This window comes from Lycorma delicatula, chromosome 10 (assembly GCF_047948215.1).
Source record: "Lycorma delicatula isolate Av1 chromosome 10, ASM4794821v1, whole genome shotgun sequence".
NCBI lineage: Eukaryota > Metazoa > Arthropoda > Insecta > Hemiptera > Fulgoridae > Lycorma > Lycorma delicatula.
Window position 1 is genome coordinate 118,090,097 of NC_134464.1, and position 22,608 is coordinate 118,112,704.

A 22,608-nucleotide genomic window follows, 5' to 3' on the forward strand; every position below is an offset into this window, starting at 1 on the left:
TTATGAACTAATATGGACTTTAATCACATCTCCTCTTTATTCATTAATTTTGTATTACTGATCAAAGTTTGTTACAGTTTTCATTCATAAATAGTTTAACAATAAAAAAACCGTTCCTTGTTTATTATTATCAGTCGAGTAGTACATCGAGCTTTTTATGTTGAGTTTGAACAACTTCTCAAACTATAGTTGAGATGGTTGATCAAGAATCCCACTTCTACAAATAAGAATATGCTGAGAATATTATCAGTTGTATCTATTTTCAACTTATGTAAATTATCATTATCCAATCATAATCTTTGCTAAAACAAAGTTTCACTCTCTGTTATTGTATTATTCATTAAAGATTAGAAAGCATAAACACATACGCAATAGTTCTCTACTTTTAGATCTGGAATAACAGTACAAGGTGAAAAGATAAAGATGCTACAATTTGCTGATGATATAGTAATTCTAGCTGAGTGTAAAAAAAAATTTAGAAGAAACAATGAACTGCATGGATAAAGTTCTACACAAGAACTACCGTATAAAAATAAACAAGAACAAAACGAAAGTAGTGGAATGTAATAAAAATAATGAAGATGGAAATAAAGTGAGATTTCTGAATGTTTTATTAGATGACAAGTTTTTGTTGATGTGTATGATCAAATTTATTGATCATCCACAAAAAATCAAATTTTACTGTTTTGCTTTGAAATACTTTACACTAAACTTTTCTAAAATGATTAAATATTTATTAATCTTATATACATTGTCACCTTAAGTATAACTTTAGATTATTGTTTGGCATCCTAAGTATGAACGTGTAAACTGATAGTTTGACTCTCATATCTATTTCTATTAAACCAGAAAAATGAGTTATTTTCGGGTAACTTAAGATAATACTTCGACTTAAGAAAATGGGCCTTACTAGCTTTTGACATCATCATTAACAAATTAGTAAACCATTTACAAATTTTTACCAATAACTTATTTAAAATATTTTGTCCTAAGGAAATAATGTTAGCTTGTCAACAAATTTTTAAATAATACCAGTTAAAAAATGTAAAAAAAATCTTGAATTTTTTGCTTACTGTTAAACATTTACATAAACATGTGCTCAAATAATTTTCAATAATTTCTTCTGAATTGTAAATTATTTTACAGTAATTTTTTATATTAAATTTTGTCATGTATTTAAAGTTACCTTAATAATATCTCATGTATTTATGTTTTAAATAATTAATTATGCACTTTAATCATATCTATTTTTTATAAAGAGCATCCCACTAAATTGAACCACATATGATTATTGAGACGATTGTTTATGAATCAATAAAAATGTTTATTGATGTTTATTTAAAAATGTTTATGAATTAATAAAAATTAAATCTAACTTAACATGAATCTTATGTAATACAGTACTGTACAGTTCAAAAAATACATAAAGTAAATACAGAAAAGTACAATACATATTAATGTGTGATCAACATTAAAGTACGTGGTATATTAAAGAAATGTAGTACAGAACTGTAATACTGTTATAAAAATTAGAACCAACTCAATCTTTTTAAAAATTACAGTATGAGTAGGCATGTATGTCCAGTTTACAGAAAGAACAAAAATTCAGTACATTGAAAACAAAGTCTAAGCGTTCAGTCTCAGAGTAAGTACACTGAAGTGCTAAGTATTCACATTAGAGTACATATAAAGAATACAGAAATAGTTAGGCTATTGAAAAGTTTAACATTATAACAGTCAGTAGAAAATTTACTTACATGATACTGAATTTTTCTGAAATAGTCATCTAATTTTAACTGCCTTCAGATTTTTAAATGATTTTTAGTTAAAAAAAAACTCAGTATAGTCATCCAATGTGTAAATAGACTACCCTCATTTTCTTCTTGCATAAAAAATTGTCAAAACCAATTGATGAATTTCTTAGCCTTCTGGATAGTTCAAAAAGTGATGATGACAATGATGAAACTGAGTTGGGTAAGGTATTCATATTTTCTCAAGGTAAAAGATTGGTCCAGTGGTTTATTTACCTATCTCTGTTCTTTCTACGAGAAAACCTTCTCCAACTCGTTTCATCATCGCCATCTATCGCTGATTTCTGTGGCAGTTAACTGGAATGAGAAGAGTTACTTCAATTTCTTCAAGAATGTTCTTAACTAATTTTCAGTGATATAGTGATTTTGAATTCTTTATGATACCATATGGAGTGTCTGTGTCAAACTCATTGTATTTGGTGGGAGAAGCTCTAATTGAATGTTTCGTAAACATTTTAAATTTTGATATGATGAACAGATATTAACTTCCAGAAGAACATTCCTTAATTTTTTTTTTAATTTGGCATCCCATTTCTTAACCCAAAAAAAATTATGCTAAAAAGTTATCCATGCATTTTTATTAGAATAGTATGTATTCAACTGGTAACCTTTCAATTTGAAGTCTTTTGAAGTAGCGTGATTTTGCTGACTTTCCTATGACTAATAATTTTTTCTTGTCGTTTCCGGATATTCTTGTGACAACACAACACTGTCAGACGATCTAATGTTCTTTTCGAATCCAAAAGTATTGTATGTTTATAAGTGAACGACCCATCTGGTGTAGCTCTATAATAAAACCCGCTTTTGCTGGCATTGTAAATATCATCTACTAAATAGTTTTCAATAAATCCAGCTGGTTTTGTTAACTTCAACACTTTCTTCATCTGCACTTCTCTTTTCGCCTCGCACTCTTTTTAATTTAACGTCGTGCCTACGCTTCCAGCGGGACAGCCATCCAACGTAGCTTTAAAATCATTATTTAATTTCTGAGTTAATTCTTCTGTTTTACTTCTAAACACTGGACTACTGACTCGTACACGTCGTCCTGTTGTGACTGAAGACCACTCATTAAGTGCTTTCTCAACTTTTGAATCCTTACGTCACTCTTCTCGTTGTATTTTGTCTGAATTTTGTAGTAGGCGCGCAATTGTTGATTTTGGGATTCCAATAATCAATGCCAGCTGCCATCGATTGATGTTTGGCGGTTGGTTTTTTTAAAATTCTTTTTAGAAAGAAACTTTTCAATTAATGTCAGATCTTTTCGTGGCATAAAACACACAGGTGAATAAAAAACAAACTTTAAAATAAAAATATGTAATGTACCAAAGATGAAAATTAATGAACAGTTCTGCTTACTCTACAACGCTCTACAAAGCAGAATGAAAAGAGCACGCGCACTAAATAAAAAATGTATTTCAATAAAGTAAAACGATAAAAGCTACTTTAATCTTTAAATGTAATGGTGACAATAAATATGATGCAGACAAAACAAAAAATGCATGTTCCTTAGCAGGTGACGACCTGTCACAGCTCACGTGTCTTTCATTAGCCCATTCTTATCATTCTCTCTTGACATTCCAGTTTCTCCATCTCACTGGCAACAAATAATTATTATGATTCTAAACGATCTCTGTCTAAAAATATAGGCAACATTTGGACCGATTAACCAGTGCATTTCACCGTCAAAAGCGAAGTAAATCATAAATCATCATTTAATTTGACAATTTGTTTCTGTTTTTAAAAATTTGCCCCATTATACTGGCTGCATCGATTAAACAGTGGCCCAATTAAGCGGAACTGTATTAAAATTAATTTAACATATTCTTGATGTGATTTATTTAATGTATTAACTGTACAAAATAAACGGTTTTTATTCATTTATTGTTCAACCTCTGCAGACATCGGATCACCTTGTGATACGTTAGTAGATTGGTTGATTAGAAAATTTTAACATTTGGTAAAATTTATTATATTTTTCAATCCAACAAAACCTTGAGGGCTATGAGACTAAAAAAAGGCAAAAAAAATAGCCGATCTGGCAGTAAATGTTGTGAGATTGTACCTTCGTATTGTTACTGAATCTTGAAAAACAGTCATTGAATTATTTATTATATGTTAATTTATATTTTTATTAATATGCTAAATGTATGTTTAAGTGAAAACTGAACAATTTTATAAAAATCATAAAAACAGTGAATAAAATTCCACTTCAAATTATTTTTATTATTAGTTTTTTTGTGAAGAGAGGACATCAACAGCTAGGGTTAGCCTGTGGAAACTGGTAGCGTATGAAAAGATGTCATGCCTGACCGGGGGATTCGAACCTCGGACCATCGCATGAAATGCCGAGACGCTGCTACTTATTCAGCCACGGAGGTCGGCATTATTTTTTTAATCTTTTATTCTACAAAAGTACTCGTTTTTCGCCCACCAAACAAAAAAAAAACTTAAAAAGTATTGTGTATTATAATAAGTCCCAAAATATCATGATTTACAAAATAGAATTCGAGAATAAGCACAAAATATCACTAGGGAATCATGGAATAATATAATATTATTATTTTATAACCAACTGGCACACTGTCAAATAACAGAAGCTTTTCGAAATTTATTAAAATTAAATGTAAGTAAATAAGCAAACGTTATGCTTAATAAATATTTTTTTTAAAATAAATTTATTAGATAATATCCATTTAATTAAACTTTTATAAATGTATTTATAACAGTTCCTTAAAATATTAATGTAATTTTTATCAAAATCCAAAATTTATTCCGCTGCCATTTTGGGTACAATCATCGTACAAAATTTTTATTTATAGCATTTTTCTTGTGTAAAAGAAACTTTAAAATGATTTACTGTACAAATGGTGTTACTATTTTAAATATTTGAGTTACAACCCGTGGGCCACCCCACTCCCCAAGAAGGAGTTGAAATTCTATTTCTCGTCAAAAGGTAAAGTAGTTGACCGATACCATATCATGAAAGTTACACTATTCTATCTTTTTTTTTTCTGCTTCCCTGGCTCGGATCGGCATTCAAGCAATACTCAACCCAGGGGGCGAATCTTTTATTTACCTCATTCGCCTTCCTCAAATCACTGAGGCGGAGTAACCGGGCCCGGCTATACCGTTCCCGGGCCCGGCCACAGTAACCGGGACTCGGTCTTGCCTCTTGCCTGCCTCAACCCACCAAGGAGGAAAACCAAATCCGGATATGGTGTTCCCAGATCCCCCCTACTAGCCGAGTCTCGGTCTTTCTCTTCCTTTTTTTGTACTTGCTGTCCCCTGCTCCAGCCACGAAACTCTATTTCTTTCCTCTGAAAAATTTCTGTGGCCAAAACGTACATAGCATTCCATTCTACCACCCTTGTTTCATACAGCTTACAGTGTTTTCGGGCGTTATCAATTCAAGGCCTGCCCTCTACATCCGATCCATCTGTGTCACATTCATAAAATGTATGATAAGGTGAATCTACCAGGCCACAGTATATACAGTTAGGCATCTCTCGCTTCCCAAATCGGTGTAAATATTCACCTAATTTTCCATGACCGGAGAGAAGATGTGCAACATAATAACTCACATCACCATGACCTCTCCGCAGCCACAGCTCTAATCGCGGTTATATTATTCGTGTCTATGTTCCAGTGTGTGACTCATCCTAAGTTTCCTGTCACTCTTGCCATAGAAGGATTTTAGCGCCCTTTTTTATCATACCCTCGTATATTCTTTTCCTGTGTTAAGTTGTAACAGTATTCTATCTGGAACGATTTTAAAGTTGTTGAGGGGTTTCCATACTTTTGACTCGCTTTGTATATAATTTTTTATATAAAAATTATTAATATTTTTTCAAATATTCTTTCTGAATATTTCTCAATGTTTTCTTTTTTACATATATATATATATATATATATATATTATTTTATTATAACTATAATAAAATAATATACCTTTCACCTGCCTTAAACGATCTATTTTTCGGGATGAGACCACTACGCCAGTTTTGAATTGCCCTATTTAATGGTTTATTTGAAATTCAAAAACATATAATGGGCTGATTATGTTAATCATTTTAATAGATATTGAAAAACAAAAATTTTGATATAAAAAACTTTGAGCTATGACTATCCTAAAAAAATAAATAAAAATAAAATGTTTGCTATTTACTCTATTTGTCATAGTTTTCAAAAGTAGCTAACAGTAGAATTTAAGTTTTGGTCTCATACAGACAAATAGATCGTTTTGTGAAAGGAGAATTTGTTAATTATACTTTCTTGTTTTATGACTGAAAAGTTATTTTAGAATACTGCGTTTAATATTCTAAAATTAGCCTACATTTGAAAGAATATTTTATGGAGAATAATGAAATGTAACCCACTTACAACAGCAATCGTCAAAGTTATTAATTGTTATTTTAAATTGTTTGTCACTTGAGTGAACCGAAATATATTTAAAAATAATATTTGTATTTATATTTAAATATATTTTATCTACAAGAAAATAGCTATTATTATTATATATATATATATACACTCACACACTCAATTAACCGTACATTTTGCATTTACAACCGTAAATTATAATTAATCACACATACTTTAAATGCAACATTATAGTTCGTAAATGAATTGATACTTTGTGCATTGGATTGTTTGGTGAAATTAGTAAATACAAAATGTATTACATATCGGTAATATTAATATATTTATCCGAGTTGTGTAACTATACCCCAAAATATTTATTGCCTTAATTCTTAACATGTTTCTCTGAAGGACCACGGGGATACGCTTTACAAAAAACAAGAAGGTATCGCCTGTGACGTCGTAGTTTATAATCACATTCAAGGCCAACACCATGAGCAGCAGAGAGCCCAGTTTGAATTTACTGTTTACTATTTTTCTTTTTTTATCCTTTGTCGCGCGCAAGATATAGTTGCGTTGTTGGTTCGAATAGGAATACACGTGTTATTAAGAACCTATACTACAGCAGTTGTACTGGAGGAAGGATTGCCCTCCTTAGTTTTTTTTTTTTTTTAATAAAATTTAACTGTTATTATTGACAGTCTGCTGGTAAGTAAACATTTTTAGCGGTATTTCTTTTTAAAAAATAAATATTCTCTATTTATTTTTACTAAAAAAAAAAAAAATGTTTTAAAAATTTTTTCGACAAAAAATATTATTATTTTAAAACATAAATCATTTTATGTTCTATTTTTCAACATTTCTAATTTAAAATTACTATTATAATGTAATTTGTATACTCATTATAAATTAATTTAAGTTATTGTGACATTTTCTAGAATTATAAACCTTATTTGAACAAAAAAAAAAAAACTTGTAAAACCTGCCAGTGAAATTATATGAATGGAAAAAATTATATTTTTTTTAAGATACTTCCTTAAAAATACCAATACTTAGTTAATTAACTAGTAGATGTTAGTAAATGACTTTTCTTAGAAATGATAATATTGACACAAAAAAATAATATGTTATTCTCATGAAATACGTTCCTTATTGTGATAAATGGGTGGTTTGGTCAAAATTTAAAAAAAAGTTTGTATAAAAATTATATTAAGTTTTACATCTATTTTTTAACTTGATATTTTGTAAAATTAATTATGAAATAAAAAAAGAAACTACTTCATTAAACTGCGGACAGGTTTGCGTTCCATTTGAAGTTTCATAAAATATTTTTAGTAATAATACATACAATATATCCATTATTTTTGCAAATTTTTATTTTTTTTTTGTTTTAATGAATTTTGAATGATTAAATTAATATTTTTTTTGAGTGGTGTCGCTCTTCAGACTTTTTTTAATGAAGAATATCATCCATATGAGATAAACAAAAATGTTTTCTATCAGGATTAGGTATAATGTATTAGGCTGTCTTGTATCTCATTTTTGTTAATTTTCTTTTTTTTATATAATTTAGATAAAAAACACTGTACGGTGAAGAAAATATAAATAAAATTTATTTTATATATCTACATTTCAATAATCATTTAGTCTAAAAATTTTAGTTTTTTACATCTTTAGTTTTTACTTGTTTTTGTAAATTAGTGTTTGTTAAAAATTTGAACTCTACATATTCAAGCAAGGTTTGAAATCATGGAATTTTAATTTTTGTAAACGAATAGGTTAAGAAATTTAGGGTACTTAGACAGGGTTTAGGAATGAAACAATCAATACCACAAGAATACTAATAGCACTTTGAAGCGCAACACAAAGAAGAAATAATATCTAATATATCACGACTTTTAATTGAAGGGTTTTACAAGCAAATGTTTTTGTACTTTTCAGCAAAATAAAAACCTTGAAGTTTGCATTTTTTAATTGACATGAAGTTGGAACACATTTTGCAAAATATGATTGAAGTATATCAGAATATTAATAGTTTACTTATTTATAGTGAGTATGTGACTGCTATCTGACACAGTGAAAAAAGGTGAAGGGAGTTCTTAAAACATTTTATTATCATTTTGTTTCTCATTTGTCTCTTAAAGTAGATTGGGTTCTTGAAAATAGTTTTAGTATAATAATATATTTTTATACATTTTAAGCTGGTAGAGGAAGTTATGGTGCTGCAGGTGAAGGAGGCATGTAAATCTTATGATATACTGAATATTTTAGTGAATTCCAGAAGCAGAAGACCTCTTTGAAAAGAATGATTTGATTATGGATTTATTCCGATTGTTACTAATTAACAGGACTTGGGAAGGTATGGGGTTTAACCTTGACAATACAATCATTTTTTTATCTACCCCTTAATTAAATACATTTTGGAAAAGTAAGGTTTCAGGATCAAGGAAAAATATCTGGTAAATCAAGGTTCTAAAAAGATTCTGCCTTAAAATTCTCTTTATTCTTATTAATCACAATTCTGTTTATTTTATTATGAAAGAACAGGCATCAACAGCTATGATCATTAGCCCGATGTAAATTGGAAGTACATGAAAAGATGCCACACCTGACTGGGATTCGAACCTGAGACCTCTACACGAAATGCTGAGATGCTATTTACTCAGCCATTGAAATTGGCAGTCTTTATTTTAGGTTATGAATTTTTTAAAATATAATGAAAAATATCAATAATTGTAATAATAAAAATTCTGCAATGCAACAGTGGTATAAAAATAAGGTATTATTTCTAAAATATCAACATCAAAATTTCCAGAAAAAATTTTTGTATAAAAGTAATTGTTTAGAAAATATTACAACAAAAATTAGTATTAGAATTAGAACGTTAAACTCATATTATGTGATTATTTTTCATTTACTCTTGATGTATTTTCTATATCTAATTGTCAATTAAAAGCAGTTATTTTAAAATAGTACTTGATGTTATTGTAAATAGAAAAGAGTAATGAGAAGTTATAAATTAATTAATTTTTATTCCTTTTTCAGATCTTTGTACAACATGTGTTTTCAAATTCCAGTACTAAAAGGAAGTTGTTTTGGCTGTTGTTCACTGCAAATGGCCTCAATAATTATTGGTTTAATTAAATTAGTAAGTATTTGTTTGTGTATATATATTTTTTTTATATTGTGTAAATAAACATAAAATGAAAGCCTAGATTTAATTCTTATTTTAATGTTACATGATGCAATGAACAGTTAGTTATTTACTGATATGAAAATTTCATTAATAGATCTGAATATTGCTTATATTTTTGCTTATCATTAATGAAAAATTTATTGTTGTAATAACAAAATATTTATATCATAATCAATTAACTTGTTATTTCATAAAGGCTATCATTCACTTGACTCAGTCTGGGTAATTAAAAATACCCAGTTGAATACCATAAATTAAAAATCCATTGAAATATATAGAAATTAAAATAATAATTTCCAACATATAAATAATTGTCCTTATGCTCTATTTGTAAAGTGTGAGGGTTTTAAAAATTTTATTCAGCAGAGTTAGTGAACAAGCAACAACTTTTACAGAATAGTAATATCTTATGACAATATAGTAGATGTTTATTTTTGTGTATCATATATTTTGTATGGGATTCATTTATTGTAATAGCAAACACAAAGTCAAAAATCCCTTACATGATATTCATCTCCAAAATTTTTAATTACCCTCTTTTTTCTGTTTAGCCTCTGAAACCACCGTAAGGTATTACTTCAAATGTACGTGATTTTGAGTTTTTAAATCTATTTTTTACTCATTTTTTCTATTAATGATAAACTATCTATTTGTTTTTATTTACATTATGTTGTTCAAACATTGATGAAAATTGTCCTGTTTAAAATCGTATCATTTTTGTATCTAGTTTATGTGTTTTGTTTTTAATTAAAGTTGAACTTCTTAAATTTGTGTTTAATTTTAATATAAGTTATTTACATCAATTTTTTCAGATTTAAATTCCTTACAAAGTTAATTAGAAAGTTTCATTTGTTGGTAAATTAACATAGTTACTTGATTCCAAATCTAAAACGTGTATTTTCCAACAAAACGTTTTCGTGTTTTACCCCGTTTTACTTAAAACCTAAGTAAGGTTTTAAGGTCTGAGATCACTTTATTCAATTTCTTAGATCAAAAAATATAAGGAAGCACTAAATTTACCCTCGATTTGTACCCCAAGAATTTGAGTACGGTTTACTTTCACAGAGGGTGCAGAAAGCAGGGGCAACTTTTTCGTGAGCCAAAACTTGCTAACGAACCGTTTATTAACCTATGTTTATATGAACTGTTTTTCTTATTTTTGGCTATAAAATCATCTCCTGAGAGATTGCTGTGCAATTTGGAATTACTTTGTACGTATTGTTTAATACACATCTATATATGTACATGCATATTAAATAGATCAAAACAAAAATAACCGTTAAATTAGTTTTAATTTTATAGTAAGAACAGAAATATTAGAAGCAATAATTTTAAAAAGTATTAAGTTATGAAATGTAAATGCTCATTTCTGATATTCTGTATGTGTTACAGAACTGTTAAATAAGGAAGGATGCACAGTACTCTTTTACTATGAAAGAAATTACACATATCTTTGATATAATGTAAAATAAGTTTTGAAAATTTTGTTTCATCTGTGTTATTATTTTAAGTGCTCTTTTTTAACAGAGCTTGCTGGTACTGGGTTCAATTGGATATTTATTACTATTAATAATGTTCGGTATTGGTGTATTCTCATCAGAAGAATTACCTCCGTATGTAAGAGTTCGTAAGTAAAGACAATTTTCTGTTTTTTTAAGGGCTATTAGTTTAAAAGGTTTGGTCAAGTTTAGCCAAAATCGGTCCAGTAGATATAAGGTGGTTTAGAGGCCAAAACCAAACAAACATAGGAAAATTAATATCCTGAAAATTTCCATCCGGTTTTTTGAGTTCCTTAGGTGTCAAAACGTCAAGATCCGATGAAAACCGCATATGACCAAATTGGACCGATTGCAGTACTTTCTACTCTAGAATTATAGTTCTGCTATAACACTACCTAGTAAAATTTTGCAGTCAATATCTCTAGGGGGCGGAGAAGATATTAAGGTTTTCAAGTTTTTTGGGGGTTAATTTTCTCAAGATTTTGCAAGCATAACCTCACTTTATATTAAGCTCAGTACATGTATGCATGCTTATCTTACTATTCTAAAAAATATTTTGTCCCAAAATTCCCCCTTTCCAAAAAATCAAAACGTTACCTTTTTATTTATTGCACATTTTTTAACCTTTCAAAAAGTTTTTGCATCTTCCTAGGCAAAGTAGTTGTGCAATTGAAAAAAAAAAAAAATACTTTGGGGGCAATATTGTGGATGGGGGAGCCACCAATTTTTAATTTATATTTATGTATGTGTAACTATTGCAAATTATTATGTTAGCAGGTGTTCTTTAACATAAACTTTACATTTTGTTGTATTGAGCAAAACATGATGGAAGTGTGAATAAACTTGTCATGGGCAAAGATAGACTTATCTTTGCCCAATATTAATTACTTAATTATCAACATGTATAGTACAATTGAGAAAAAGATAAAATATTCAGTGAAAAAAAAATATTAATCTGATTTGGCCCCTTCATCAAATGACTTTTTATCTTAAAAATTTGCAGTGTTAAGAAAATAAATTAAAAAACCTGACAACAAAGTTGTTTACTTTCCTGGGATTGCATATTTATTTTAAATTTCAGAATTAAATTATTATAAAATTAAAAAAATTTCTATATATAAACTTTGATCGTCTCCCCCACCCACAAAATTGTCCCCAAACAATTTTATTTCTTTTTAGATCACTTATTTTAAGTGACCTACTACTATTTTGCCTAGAAAGACATAAAAAAAAATTGACTAAAAATGTACAATAAATAAAAAGATAGCCTTTTTTGATTTTTGGGAAGGGGAAATTTTGGGACATTTTTTAGAATAGATAAGCATGCATACATATACTGAGATTAATATAAACTGGGGTTAATTTGCAAAATTTCAAGAAAATTTACCCCAAAAAACTATCTTCTTCACCCCGTGGAGATATTGACCCCAAACATTTACCCACAAATTGCCCCAAGTTCATGAATCTCTGTAAAAAATTTCATCAAAATCGATTTATCCAAAGCTATTAAACTTCAAACATACCAGCACATTTACATATGCATATATGAACATTACCCTCCACTTTTACTTTCCTGTGAAGATAGCGTTATAGAGGAGTTATAGCTCTAGAAGGGAAAATACTGTAACCAGTCCAATTTGGGCATAAGCGGTTTTCACCTGTTCTTGATGTTTTGACACCTAAGGAACCCAAAAAATCAGATGATAATGTTCATATGTACTTGTGTATGTTTGGTGTTGGCCTATAAATCACCTTACATATCCAGAACTACTGAACCGATTTTGACCACACTTGTTCAGATTACCTCTACATATATGACATTGATGCCATTAAATTTTCACTTTAAAAAGTCAAGGAATGAGGCTGTAGAGCAAGGTCACCATCAGTATCTGGATATTTCACTTAATTAGGGTCATATTTTTCTTAGGCATATTTGTTATTTGTTAACAAAAAAAAAATAACAATATTTACAAAAAAGATTTTTGCAAAAAATTGCACCCTAACCCCAAAAAATGTTGTTATAGTAATCTGCTATGTTGTGACATCACAGGTGAGCAGTAGAATTAAATAAATTAATAACATTTTAAGTGTAAAAAAGTAACTCGGTCTTGCTGGATCTTGAATCCGCCCGTTTGACTTGGTACTTGGTGCATTAAGCCTCACGGCTACACCAGTGTGCCGACTGTACAAGGGAAATTTGTTCTATGTAAGTTGTGAAATTACAGTAGATTAGTAGTTAAAGCCATCACCGCTAATACCGCCACACCGCACAAATTAAATACGGTATGTCCATGTGCTTTGGTTAGAATCTTTGAAATAAATAAATGAAAAAATATTATACTTAAATAAAATTATAAATATTTTAAATTAAGTTGTGTGTGTATATGTGTGTAAGCCGTGCATCAGAAACAACCCAAACTAGTAAGTACTTTTCTGGAACACGGCTAAAGTCCTACAACTGTGTTGTCAGCATTAATTTTTGTTTTTTGGGGACCCTGGATCATGAAACATTGAGAAATATAAAAAAAGTCCATATCCTATTTTTTGTCTGATTATCACACTTTAACTAAGATGCTAAAGAAGATAAATATATCAACTAATATTCCTTATATAAACAATAAATAGAGTTCATCTGAAAACATAATGAAAGAATTGGCTCAATGTATACCAAAAGTGCCAAATCACTACTTCAGAAAATCATTAAAGAGGCTATATGTTGAATTTGTTTTTCTGTCATGACCACATATGGCTAGAGTTCTTAAAAATCATCTGAAGAGAAAGAAATAACGGCACTTCATAAAAAAATATTTAGACGTTTTTAAAAAAAGAAAAATACAACTTCTCACCATGAAAAAATCAGTGAGATACTTGTAGATTTAAAACTGGGATTATTGGTGAAAAAGGATATAAATAATTTTAAGAATGATTGTGATAATTATTGAAAGATGCAGTTTAAGCAGAGAAAAGTATAATCAAAGAATTTACCAAGAACATTTGTGAGGTATTAGCTTTAATAATGGATCTGCAAAGGTTCTGATCTGTATGGTTATTATAGCTTCATCATTGTATTGTAGACAGAAATTAAAAACTCCACAATTGTACAAAATAATAAATTTGTATATGTGGCCTGAAGATAATGGCACTGTATTTAGCAACAAATTCATCTCATGTATGGTAGATTATGTCGTCAACAATAATAATTTTAAAAGCACTGTTTTGATATTTTGATATCAAAAAGTTTCAGTAGGTGATTGCTGCACCTACTGAAATAGGAACAAAACCTTGGCAAGGTTCTAAGTGATCTTTGTATAAATTATTCTATTACAAATAAACAATTGTTTAAAGAAAGAACGCATGATGATGGACGCACACAGTATCCATAGTATTTATTAACAATTTCAAGCTGCTATAAATGAACTATCTGATTACATAACACAAATGTATATAACATGGAGAAAATATCCGAACAGTATAAATGTTGTTAATCATATATTTTTCACAAAATATGATGGAAAAATCTAACTTTTCATTGATCAAACCAGGAAGAAAATCAGGTGACAAGATAATGATATTTAGTTCTTTGTTTTACATATCTACCCATTCCAGACATGATGAACATAATGTATTATTTTGTACTAATCAATATAAAAATTGTATTTATTGTATATGAGTAAATTGGTTAGTTAACATAAGTTTAATGTTTTGTTATATTTATAAGTGGTTTTTATTAGTTATTAATTACAATACACAAAGACAATAACTTCAAGTGTACATATGTATATATGTACACTTGTATATGTTCATGTATTAATAAATGTTTTATTGAATATAAGCATCCTAGCAGCAATTTAATTTAAACATTTTTTTTAAAGTATGCTGTAATTCTTCTAAGTTAAACAAGCGCTTTTGCTGTGGCACGGCTTCTTCAGGTATTTTTATTGCAATAAATGGAACAAACATTAAAGAATTAAAAATTAGAGAGAATCAGTTATAATAAAGTGACTAAAAGAATAGCACATTATCTCTAATTTTTAATTCTTTAATATTTATTCCATTTATTTCAATAAAAACACCTGAAGAAGCCATGGCCTCGACAAAAGCACTTGTATAAGTTTACAAGTTAAAAATATTACAGCAGCATCATACTTTAAAGATAAAAAAAAATGTATTTTAATTACAATAAGTATATGTGTGTATATTAAGTACCTTCATACTACTTATATAATTATTTGTATAAATAGAACATGCATTACATAGAATAAATGTTCTTTTTTTATAAAATTGTTAACATATTTTATTAAATTGTTATTTTAATTTTGTTTAGGTATTGTTTTGGTATGCGTTATATTAACTTCTATGGTAGCATATCTTTTTTATATGATTATTTTGTTCATAATTGGAGTTAATAAGGTAAGAATTTAATTACTAAAAAACTGATAATGATATTCATAGTTATTGCATGAAATATTAAAAAGATATAATAATATTCCCTGATGGCATCCTTGTTTGAGGTCAAGAAATATATTTTTTTTTTTTTACTTTTTATGATGATGTTTTCACTTTTATATTTTTCAACTTGTAGTGATGACTTTAATCTCTGTACAGCTTGTTGATTAATTTTACAATGCTGATTGTTATTCTGGAATAGAGGGAATGTTTTTTAAGATAACTCTGTTATTTTTTTTTGTAATATAAACTTACAGTAAAACATTTCTAAAGCAGCTTCTCAATAAATCATAAACTAAGAATGTGAAAAAATTGTAAACTTTTGTAATATAAATTTTAAAGCATTCTTATTTTAAGCGGAAATGAAAGAAAATATATTAAAGTAAAATCATAGTGGTTTAAATAAAAATATGTTTGTTGTCTTAAAAGGAGATAATTCTTTTTTGACCTTACTGGACACAAATTGACAACACAAAATGTTTTATATTGTTATACAAAATTGATAAATGAATCATATATTAATTTAAAATAGGCTCGTCTTTTCAGCTTTTAATTTGATACTAGAATTTTACTTTGGAAGGAAGTATTAGTACTGTGGTGGAATTATTTTGAAACGCATCATACAGTCTGCTGTTCCTGTTTTCTGTTTAGTAATGTTCATGGAGCGTTCTGCTGTTTTGAATTATATTGACATAGTATGAATATTGAATCAAAGAAAATAAGACCACCCCTTAACATATGTCGTACCAAATTTGATTAGCGTGCTTCAACAAGTAAGAATTTATTTTTTTGCAAACCCTCTCAAGTGTTGCAACTGAATCTCAGGGATTGTAATCTACATGATTGGAGCACTGCAATAAATTTATTCATTTATTCTGTAATTATGTTAATTTACAAATTTCATCAGCTAATTGTGTTTTTTTTATAAATACATCTGTAATTTTATATATTAATAAATTTTGCATGAATGGCAATTTTCTATCATCACATAATATTTTTATTTTTTTTGTTATTAAAATATTACACATAAAAGTGTTACGAAAGTGGTAGTACCGAATCAATAGCCAATTCTGTTGCACAATTTCGGTCACATCTTGGACCTGGAAATTGCCATCTTGAACCTGGAAATTGAAACTATTCCATCATCTTGGAAATCCCCTTTTTTCCTGCAGAAAGTTCCCTTTTCCCTCAGGGTGTTGCAAACCTAATTATTTTTTACGCTTTAAAAGTTAATTATATATTTTATTTAATTATTCAAATATTTAAAAGGTAGGTAGCACTGACTGTACAGCTGTTTTAGTCATCTCCTAAGTTGTGATGTTACTTATCAGCAATAAATTAAATAAATAAATAATATTAAAGTGTAAAATGGTAACTGTAGGTTTGAAACTTGGTCACCCAAGATACTGGTGCTTTAGCTCTCAGTCATAGCAGCTCCCTGACAATTTATGGAAAATTGTTGTATATAAATCATGAAATTACATTAGTTTAGTTAGCAGCATCAACCATCAAATCAAAATATGTAGGTTAAATAAAATATTACATACTAAAATAAATAAAGTATTAATTTAAATAAATTAATTTAAAAAAATAAATAATTTAAATAATAAATAAGCAGTTAGGAGATAAGAAAGACAAGAACAAACGAAAATCAATTGAAGATAGAACATCAAAACTGGAGAAGTTTAGATTTATTACCAAAGACATCTACAATAAGAAGTATCTTTCCAAGGCCGTGAAACTGAGATATTATACAACTGTAGTAAAACCAGTAATCCTGTATGGGACTGAAAAATTACTCCTAACCAATCTTGAAAAATTGCTCAGGATCGAAGGAAACTTATTAAGGCATAACCATGGACAAAGAGTAACAGAGGAAGGATACAGACTGAAATCTAATGAGGAGATCTACCAAAATCAAGAAGACAGAAACAGCAGTAACCAAGAGAAGATTAAATTTCCTGGGACATATTATCAGGATGATCCAGACAGGCTAAATAAACAATCCTTGATAAGCTGTGAAACATGAAAAGCAAGTTGAACTACCTTAAACTGAAGCAAGAGGACCTCCTAACAAAAGACTTGAAAGAAGAGGATTATATTGAGATCCTGCTGATCATCATCTTGAGGTCTGTAATAAAATCCTATGATTCTCTAGATATCAATAGATATCAAGGGGATACTGCAACATGCAAGTAAGGGCTGCTTAGAAAATTTCAAAGCTTCATCAGGCTTAAAAAATGTTAAACATGCAGTTGAAGTGGTGAGTGCTGATAAAGATGTGGCAGCTAAATATCGTGAAGAGTTAAAAAAAATAATTGACGAAAATGGGTGTGATTATTGCCAAATAGTTAATGTTGATGAAAATGTCAAAGGTAGTTTATTTTCTAAAAAGTAGGCCTATTCTGGAAAAAATGCCAACAAGAAATTTTTAGCAAGAAAAGAAGGGACAACACCAGATTATAAAGTATCCAAAGATATACCCTTTTATTCATAGGTAATGGCAAAGGTGGTATAAAATTAAAACCGATCCTAACTTATTTTATAATGAACCCAAGGACATTTAAAGGCTGTAACAGGCACTCCTTTCAGTAATTTTAAAATCAAATAAAAAATATGTCCCTTCAGAGTTATGGGATGAAATCTCTGATAATGGTGAGGAAATTGCTTGAGCACCATGGCAGGAGATGCGTTACTAAGTTCACTGTGTTTGTAGGGACGGCTGCTAAAATGCAGATCCTAGCTAGGATAAGAGAGAATCTCCATACAATGTGGGGACTGTAATCATAAAACTTCAGAGACAGGAATATTACATGATCCTCAAGGCAGTTAAAGTAGTTGTTAATCCACAAAATATGGGTACTGAAGTCTTGTCCACAAGGAAGGGACCTCAACGGTACCTTCATGTCGGCGGTCGCAGAACAGTTAAGGACAAGCAATTTGCAGTATTAATAAAAATAAGATGGCTACCATTAAGTTATATGATTTGGCTGTCAATGTCTCTGATGAAGATAGAAGGTGTGGCAAGTGTAGGGCTGGAGATCAGGCAGGATGTGAATAGTACGAGAGAGGCAGGCTTTCGAGGCACTGGTTCATGCTATTGTCAAGGTTCCTGAGATGGCAGCATGGACCCTCATCAAGGATGCTCGTATGAACTTTGGGTGGGTGTCTTAAAGGATTGACGATTGGCACGTGGAGCTCAGATGTTACAGGTGCTGGACCACAGGCCAAATTGCGAGCAAGTGTAGCGGTCTTGACAAGAAGAACTTTATAATAATTAAGGAAAGACGGAACATATGGCTGAGGTATGTGGAGCGGCTAATAAGTGTCTCAATTATCTTTCAGAGGGTTGCAGAATTGAAAACAATGAACACAATTTTCCCATAAAACATTTAGTTTTAAAATATCACTACAAAAATCTGTGAATGATTAAATGGAAAAAAAGGAATAAAATAAATCAACGATTTCTTGTGGTAGTGAAAAAATAAATACACAAAGAGCATGATTTTTTTTAATTAAAATAAATTTTTTGAATTATAGAATCCATTGTCTTAAAATATTGCATTTTTGGTTATTAACTGTGTTTAACAAAATACCTGAATTGTGACTGAAAATGTAATATATATTTAATTTAATTAATTGATTATTTTTATTGGATTCATCAGTTGTTTTAACTGTGACATGGGGATATTTGTTGAAGAATTTCTTCTGATAACTATTCAATCAACATATGTCAATATCACTTAGGCATAATATTAAATAGAATAGTTAATTTGAGTATGTTAGGACAGAGATTACATTAAACAAAAACATGATTGAGAAAATGTAAAAGGATTTTTTATTTTCTTGATCCAAAAATTTCAATTTCAATTTAATATTATAATATAAAACATGTATTTCTTGCATTTTTGGAAACTTTATTTTTGCAAAATGTATTGAAGTGATATATTCCATATGATTTGTTGGTCCATAACGGTGTTTACATTTTTTTTTTTTTAATTTAGAGCAATAATAAAGTAACAGTATTAATCCTTTAAAAATAGTATAAAATATTTTAATTCTTTTCTGGCTAATCAAAAATTTGGTGACTACTTTTGAGCCATAAGAGACGTAAAAAGAAAATGTCATCATAAAAAAATCTCATCCTAAGACAAAAGTTTGCATTAAACTGAAGTGTTATTTTCTTATAATCATTATTTACTTTGAGTAATTTTACAATTATTGTTATTACTTTCTGTATATTTCAGAGAAGTCCCAGTTATATGCTTCCATGGATTATATTTTACAGATTTTGTGTACTCATTGAATTCCTGCATATATTGTCATATTTATATGCATGTGGATTTGAGTCTGGACTCTTGCTAAATGTATTAGCATTAGGTGAGTGGAAGTCTCTTGAATTAAATTGTAATATTTTTTTTCTTCTAATTTTTGAACTAATTTTAAATTAAGACACAACCATTTCTTTAAATTATTACTAGATATTGCAGCTTTATATTTAGTTATCAACTCTTCATAGGTTCATTTACAACTACTGCTAATGTCATTAAACAGACTTTTAAATTTTAGTTTCTATATAGCTATATTGAATAGTCTAAATAAAAATGAATACATTAAATTTTTTATTCTATCACAAACTTATTTAGAAAGCAACATTTAAAATACAGAAAGCACACTCAAATATTTAGTACTACAATATACATTCATCTGTAATATTTCTATCATCGCACTATGCAGTAGTATTCATATGAGAGAAAAGAAAGTTTATCTTTGAAGAGTTATATTTTACAAATCTTGTGATAGAAAAGTGAGTCTTATTAAATCATGTTTTTTTGTAATATTATCATGGGTTACAATTTGAGTAAAATCTATAGGAATGCAGGCAAATAAAAATCAATATTATTACAACAAATCATATTCAGTCAATCATCAATTACCTAACTAAAATATTTACATATAGTACACTGTACTATTAAAAACCTTTACTGAAAATACTTCAAATTTACATGAAAAACCAAAAATATCAAAAACAAAAGCATAACACAAGTGTTGTAGCTAGGTTATTTGGTACCTGATGCAGACTCAGATTTGTCATTCCCAAAACCACACTCCGAACCACATGTTGGTTAACTGAACGGATGATAACTAGCAAGGCATTGTCACACATCACACAGAATATTAACTAACTATCATCATTGAATTGGTTCGAAATGGTAGTTGCTATTGTTTTCGAATAATTTGTCAAGTTTTAACTTCTAACACATTTAAGATTTATAAACTTCCAGTATTTTACAAACATTTCTAAGTAAAAACAATATAATGCAGAAAAGAATGTTGTGTCTGAAAATGACAACCCTCTCTGTTGATGACACTCGGTGCAGACCGCATGCCTTGCACCCTCTAACTGCACCAGTACATAGTACATGTCAAAATAATACATACTGAGAAAATAACTTGTTTAATAAAGACAATAAAAAACAGAATACCTTAACTTGTAGTTAAAGATAAACAGTAAGAGATGAAGATTTGCTTGTCTTCTTATTTTTAGAGAATTTCAGTTTTCACCATACTTGAAACATTTTTAGTTTACTTCATCTTAGCATTTTAGCAGAAGAAAGGGTAATTTCTTCTGCATTGATAGTTGGAAAAATATTTCTAATTTAATACAATACAGTAAATTTCATAAAACCTCATTCCTTCAGGGTTAAAAAATGAAAGAATTTACAATGTTAAATTAAGAACTGACTGTATTTTTACAGATATTGTTATGTTAATAGATGAGTTTGTGCTAGAATCCTTGGTAAATCACTCAATCTTTATATAAGACTTGGAAATTTTGTCATAGCTTATAACATGAGATGCTGGCATATCCTCCATTTGGAATAGAAATAAACATAATCTTTATAAATAGTAAGGCTACTAAATCTGGTTTTTAGAAACCTTAACAAAGACCTTGTTTTGATATGAACTAAAACAGGTTTTTGTTTAGATCTGACTTTCTATCTTTTTAAAATTACATAAGTTAATATTAAATTTTGATTTGTTTATGTACCAGTACATTAAATTACAATTAATTTTAAAAAAAAATTGTTTCAGTTTTGTCTACGTATATCCTGCTAGTGATGTATAGTTGCTATAAAGATATTGAGGCTGAAAGACCTACTTATGAACGACACTTGGATCTATCAGTTTCTGCTTGAGATTGAATAACACAAACTATCAATCTGTAATTAATTTTTGTACTTTCTCAAAGGCTGTTTCGTACATTGTGTTTGAGATGCATTAAGCTACTATGAGAAAGGATTGACGTATGAAGATAATTAGTAATCTACATATTGAGTTTTCAGTTGTTTTGTTTAATAATTAAATATCCCTTCTGCTATTCCAGTTTTACATGAAGTGTATGATTTTATAAGATGGGTTATCAAAATCTAGTGCTATCTTTAAGTATTTTTATAAGTAGTTCTTAGTTAAATTTTTATGAGTAGTTCTACTGTAAAATTTCAGTGAGAAAGATGTTTATAGGAAAAAATTTTAGTCCAATTATGGAGTTTTAAGTGTTTTTATACTATGTTTGTGTTAAGTTTTCACTTTTAACTTAGACTGACCAAAACAATATGTGCATCATTTCTTAATAAACAATTTTTAATTCTGTTTAAATTGGCTTACTAGTAGAAATGTGTTTATAATGTTTCATACGTACGGTTTTTCTTCATTTTTATTATTTTATGTTTTGTATTTATACTTTATTCATTTTTACTAATTCATTCCTGTATACCTATGATTTTTTAACAATAAAATGCATGAAATATCATAACATAAATATTAAGTGTAAAAATGTATATGTGTAAAAGTTTGTATCATGAATAAATCATAAAAATAATTTTTTATATACCTACATATATTTTTTATATTCTCATATAGCGCGAGTTTTATGAGTAAAGTTAGTATTTTTCCTATATGAATAAAATTAACATATCTTGAATAACCATACACCTACCATTCACTTAACATGTTTATCTGTACATTTTCATTTTTTACAGAATCCTTTTTTTCAAATACACATTTTGTACTATTTGTGTTTTCTTTTTAAAATGCTTTGTATTTTTGGATAATTACTCATTTTTTGTAATTCAAAAGATAAAACAATCTTATTAACAAAGTAAGTTTGTCATGTTTAAAAAAAACCTTGTCATCTGTAGGCATACTGATCTTCTCTTTCTCAGATATTTCATAGGCCAAATTTATTTTATTTCAATTAAAACTTTCAATAGTTTTTTAGTGTTTTTCCTTGTAC

General features: G+C 28.6%; 1 protein-coding gene across 1 annotated transcript in view; it reads left to right on the forward strand.

The window, feature by feature from the left end:
* LOC142331493 (uncharacterized) overlaps positions 1 to 22,084 on the forward strand; it is a 138,769-nt gene extending 116,685 nt beyond the window's left edge. The window contains exons 2-6 of the mRNA XM_075377440.1: positions 9,216 to 9,318; positions 10,894 to 10,993; positions 15,190 to 15,275; positions 19,559 to 19,691; positions 21,408 to 22,084. Of these exons, the coding sequence (XP_075233555.1) occupies positions 9,216 to 9,318; positions 10,894 to 10,993; positions 15,190 to 15,275; positions 19,559 to 19,691; positions 21,408 to 21,511 (526 nt within the window). The 3' untranslated portion in view covers positions 21,512 to 22,084. The remainder of the gene's footprint in view (positions 1 to 9,215; positions 9,319 to 10,893; positions 10,994 to 15,189; positions 15,276 to 19,558; positions 19,692 to 21,407) is intronic.
* The last annotated feature ends 524 nt before the right edge of the window (positions 22,085 to 22,608 follow it).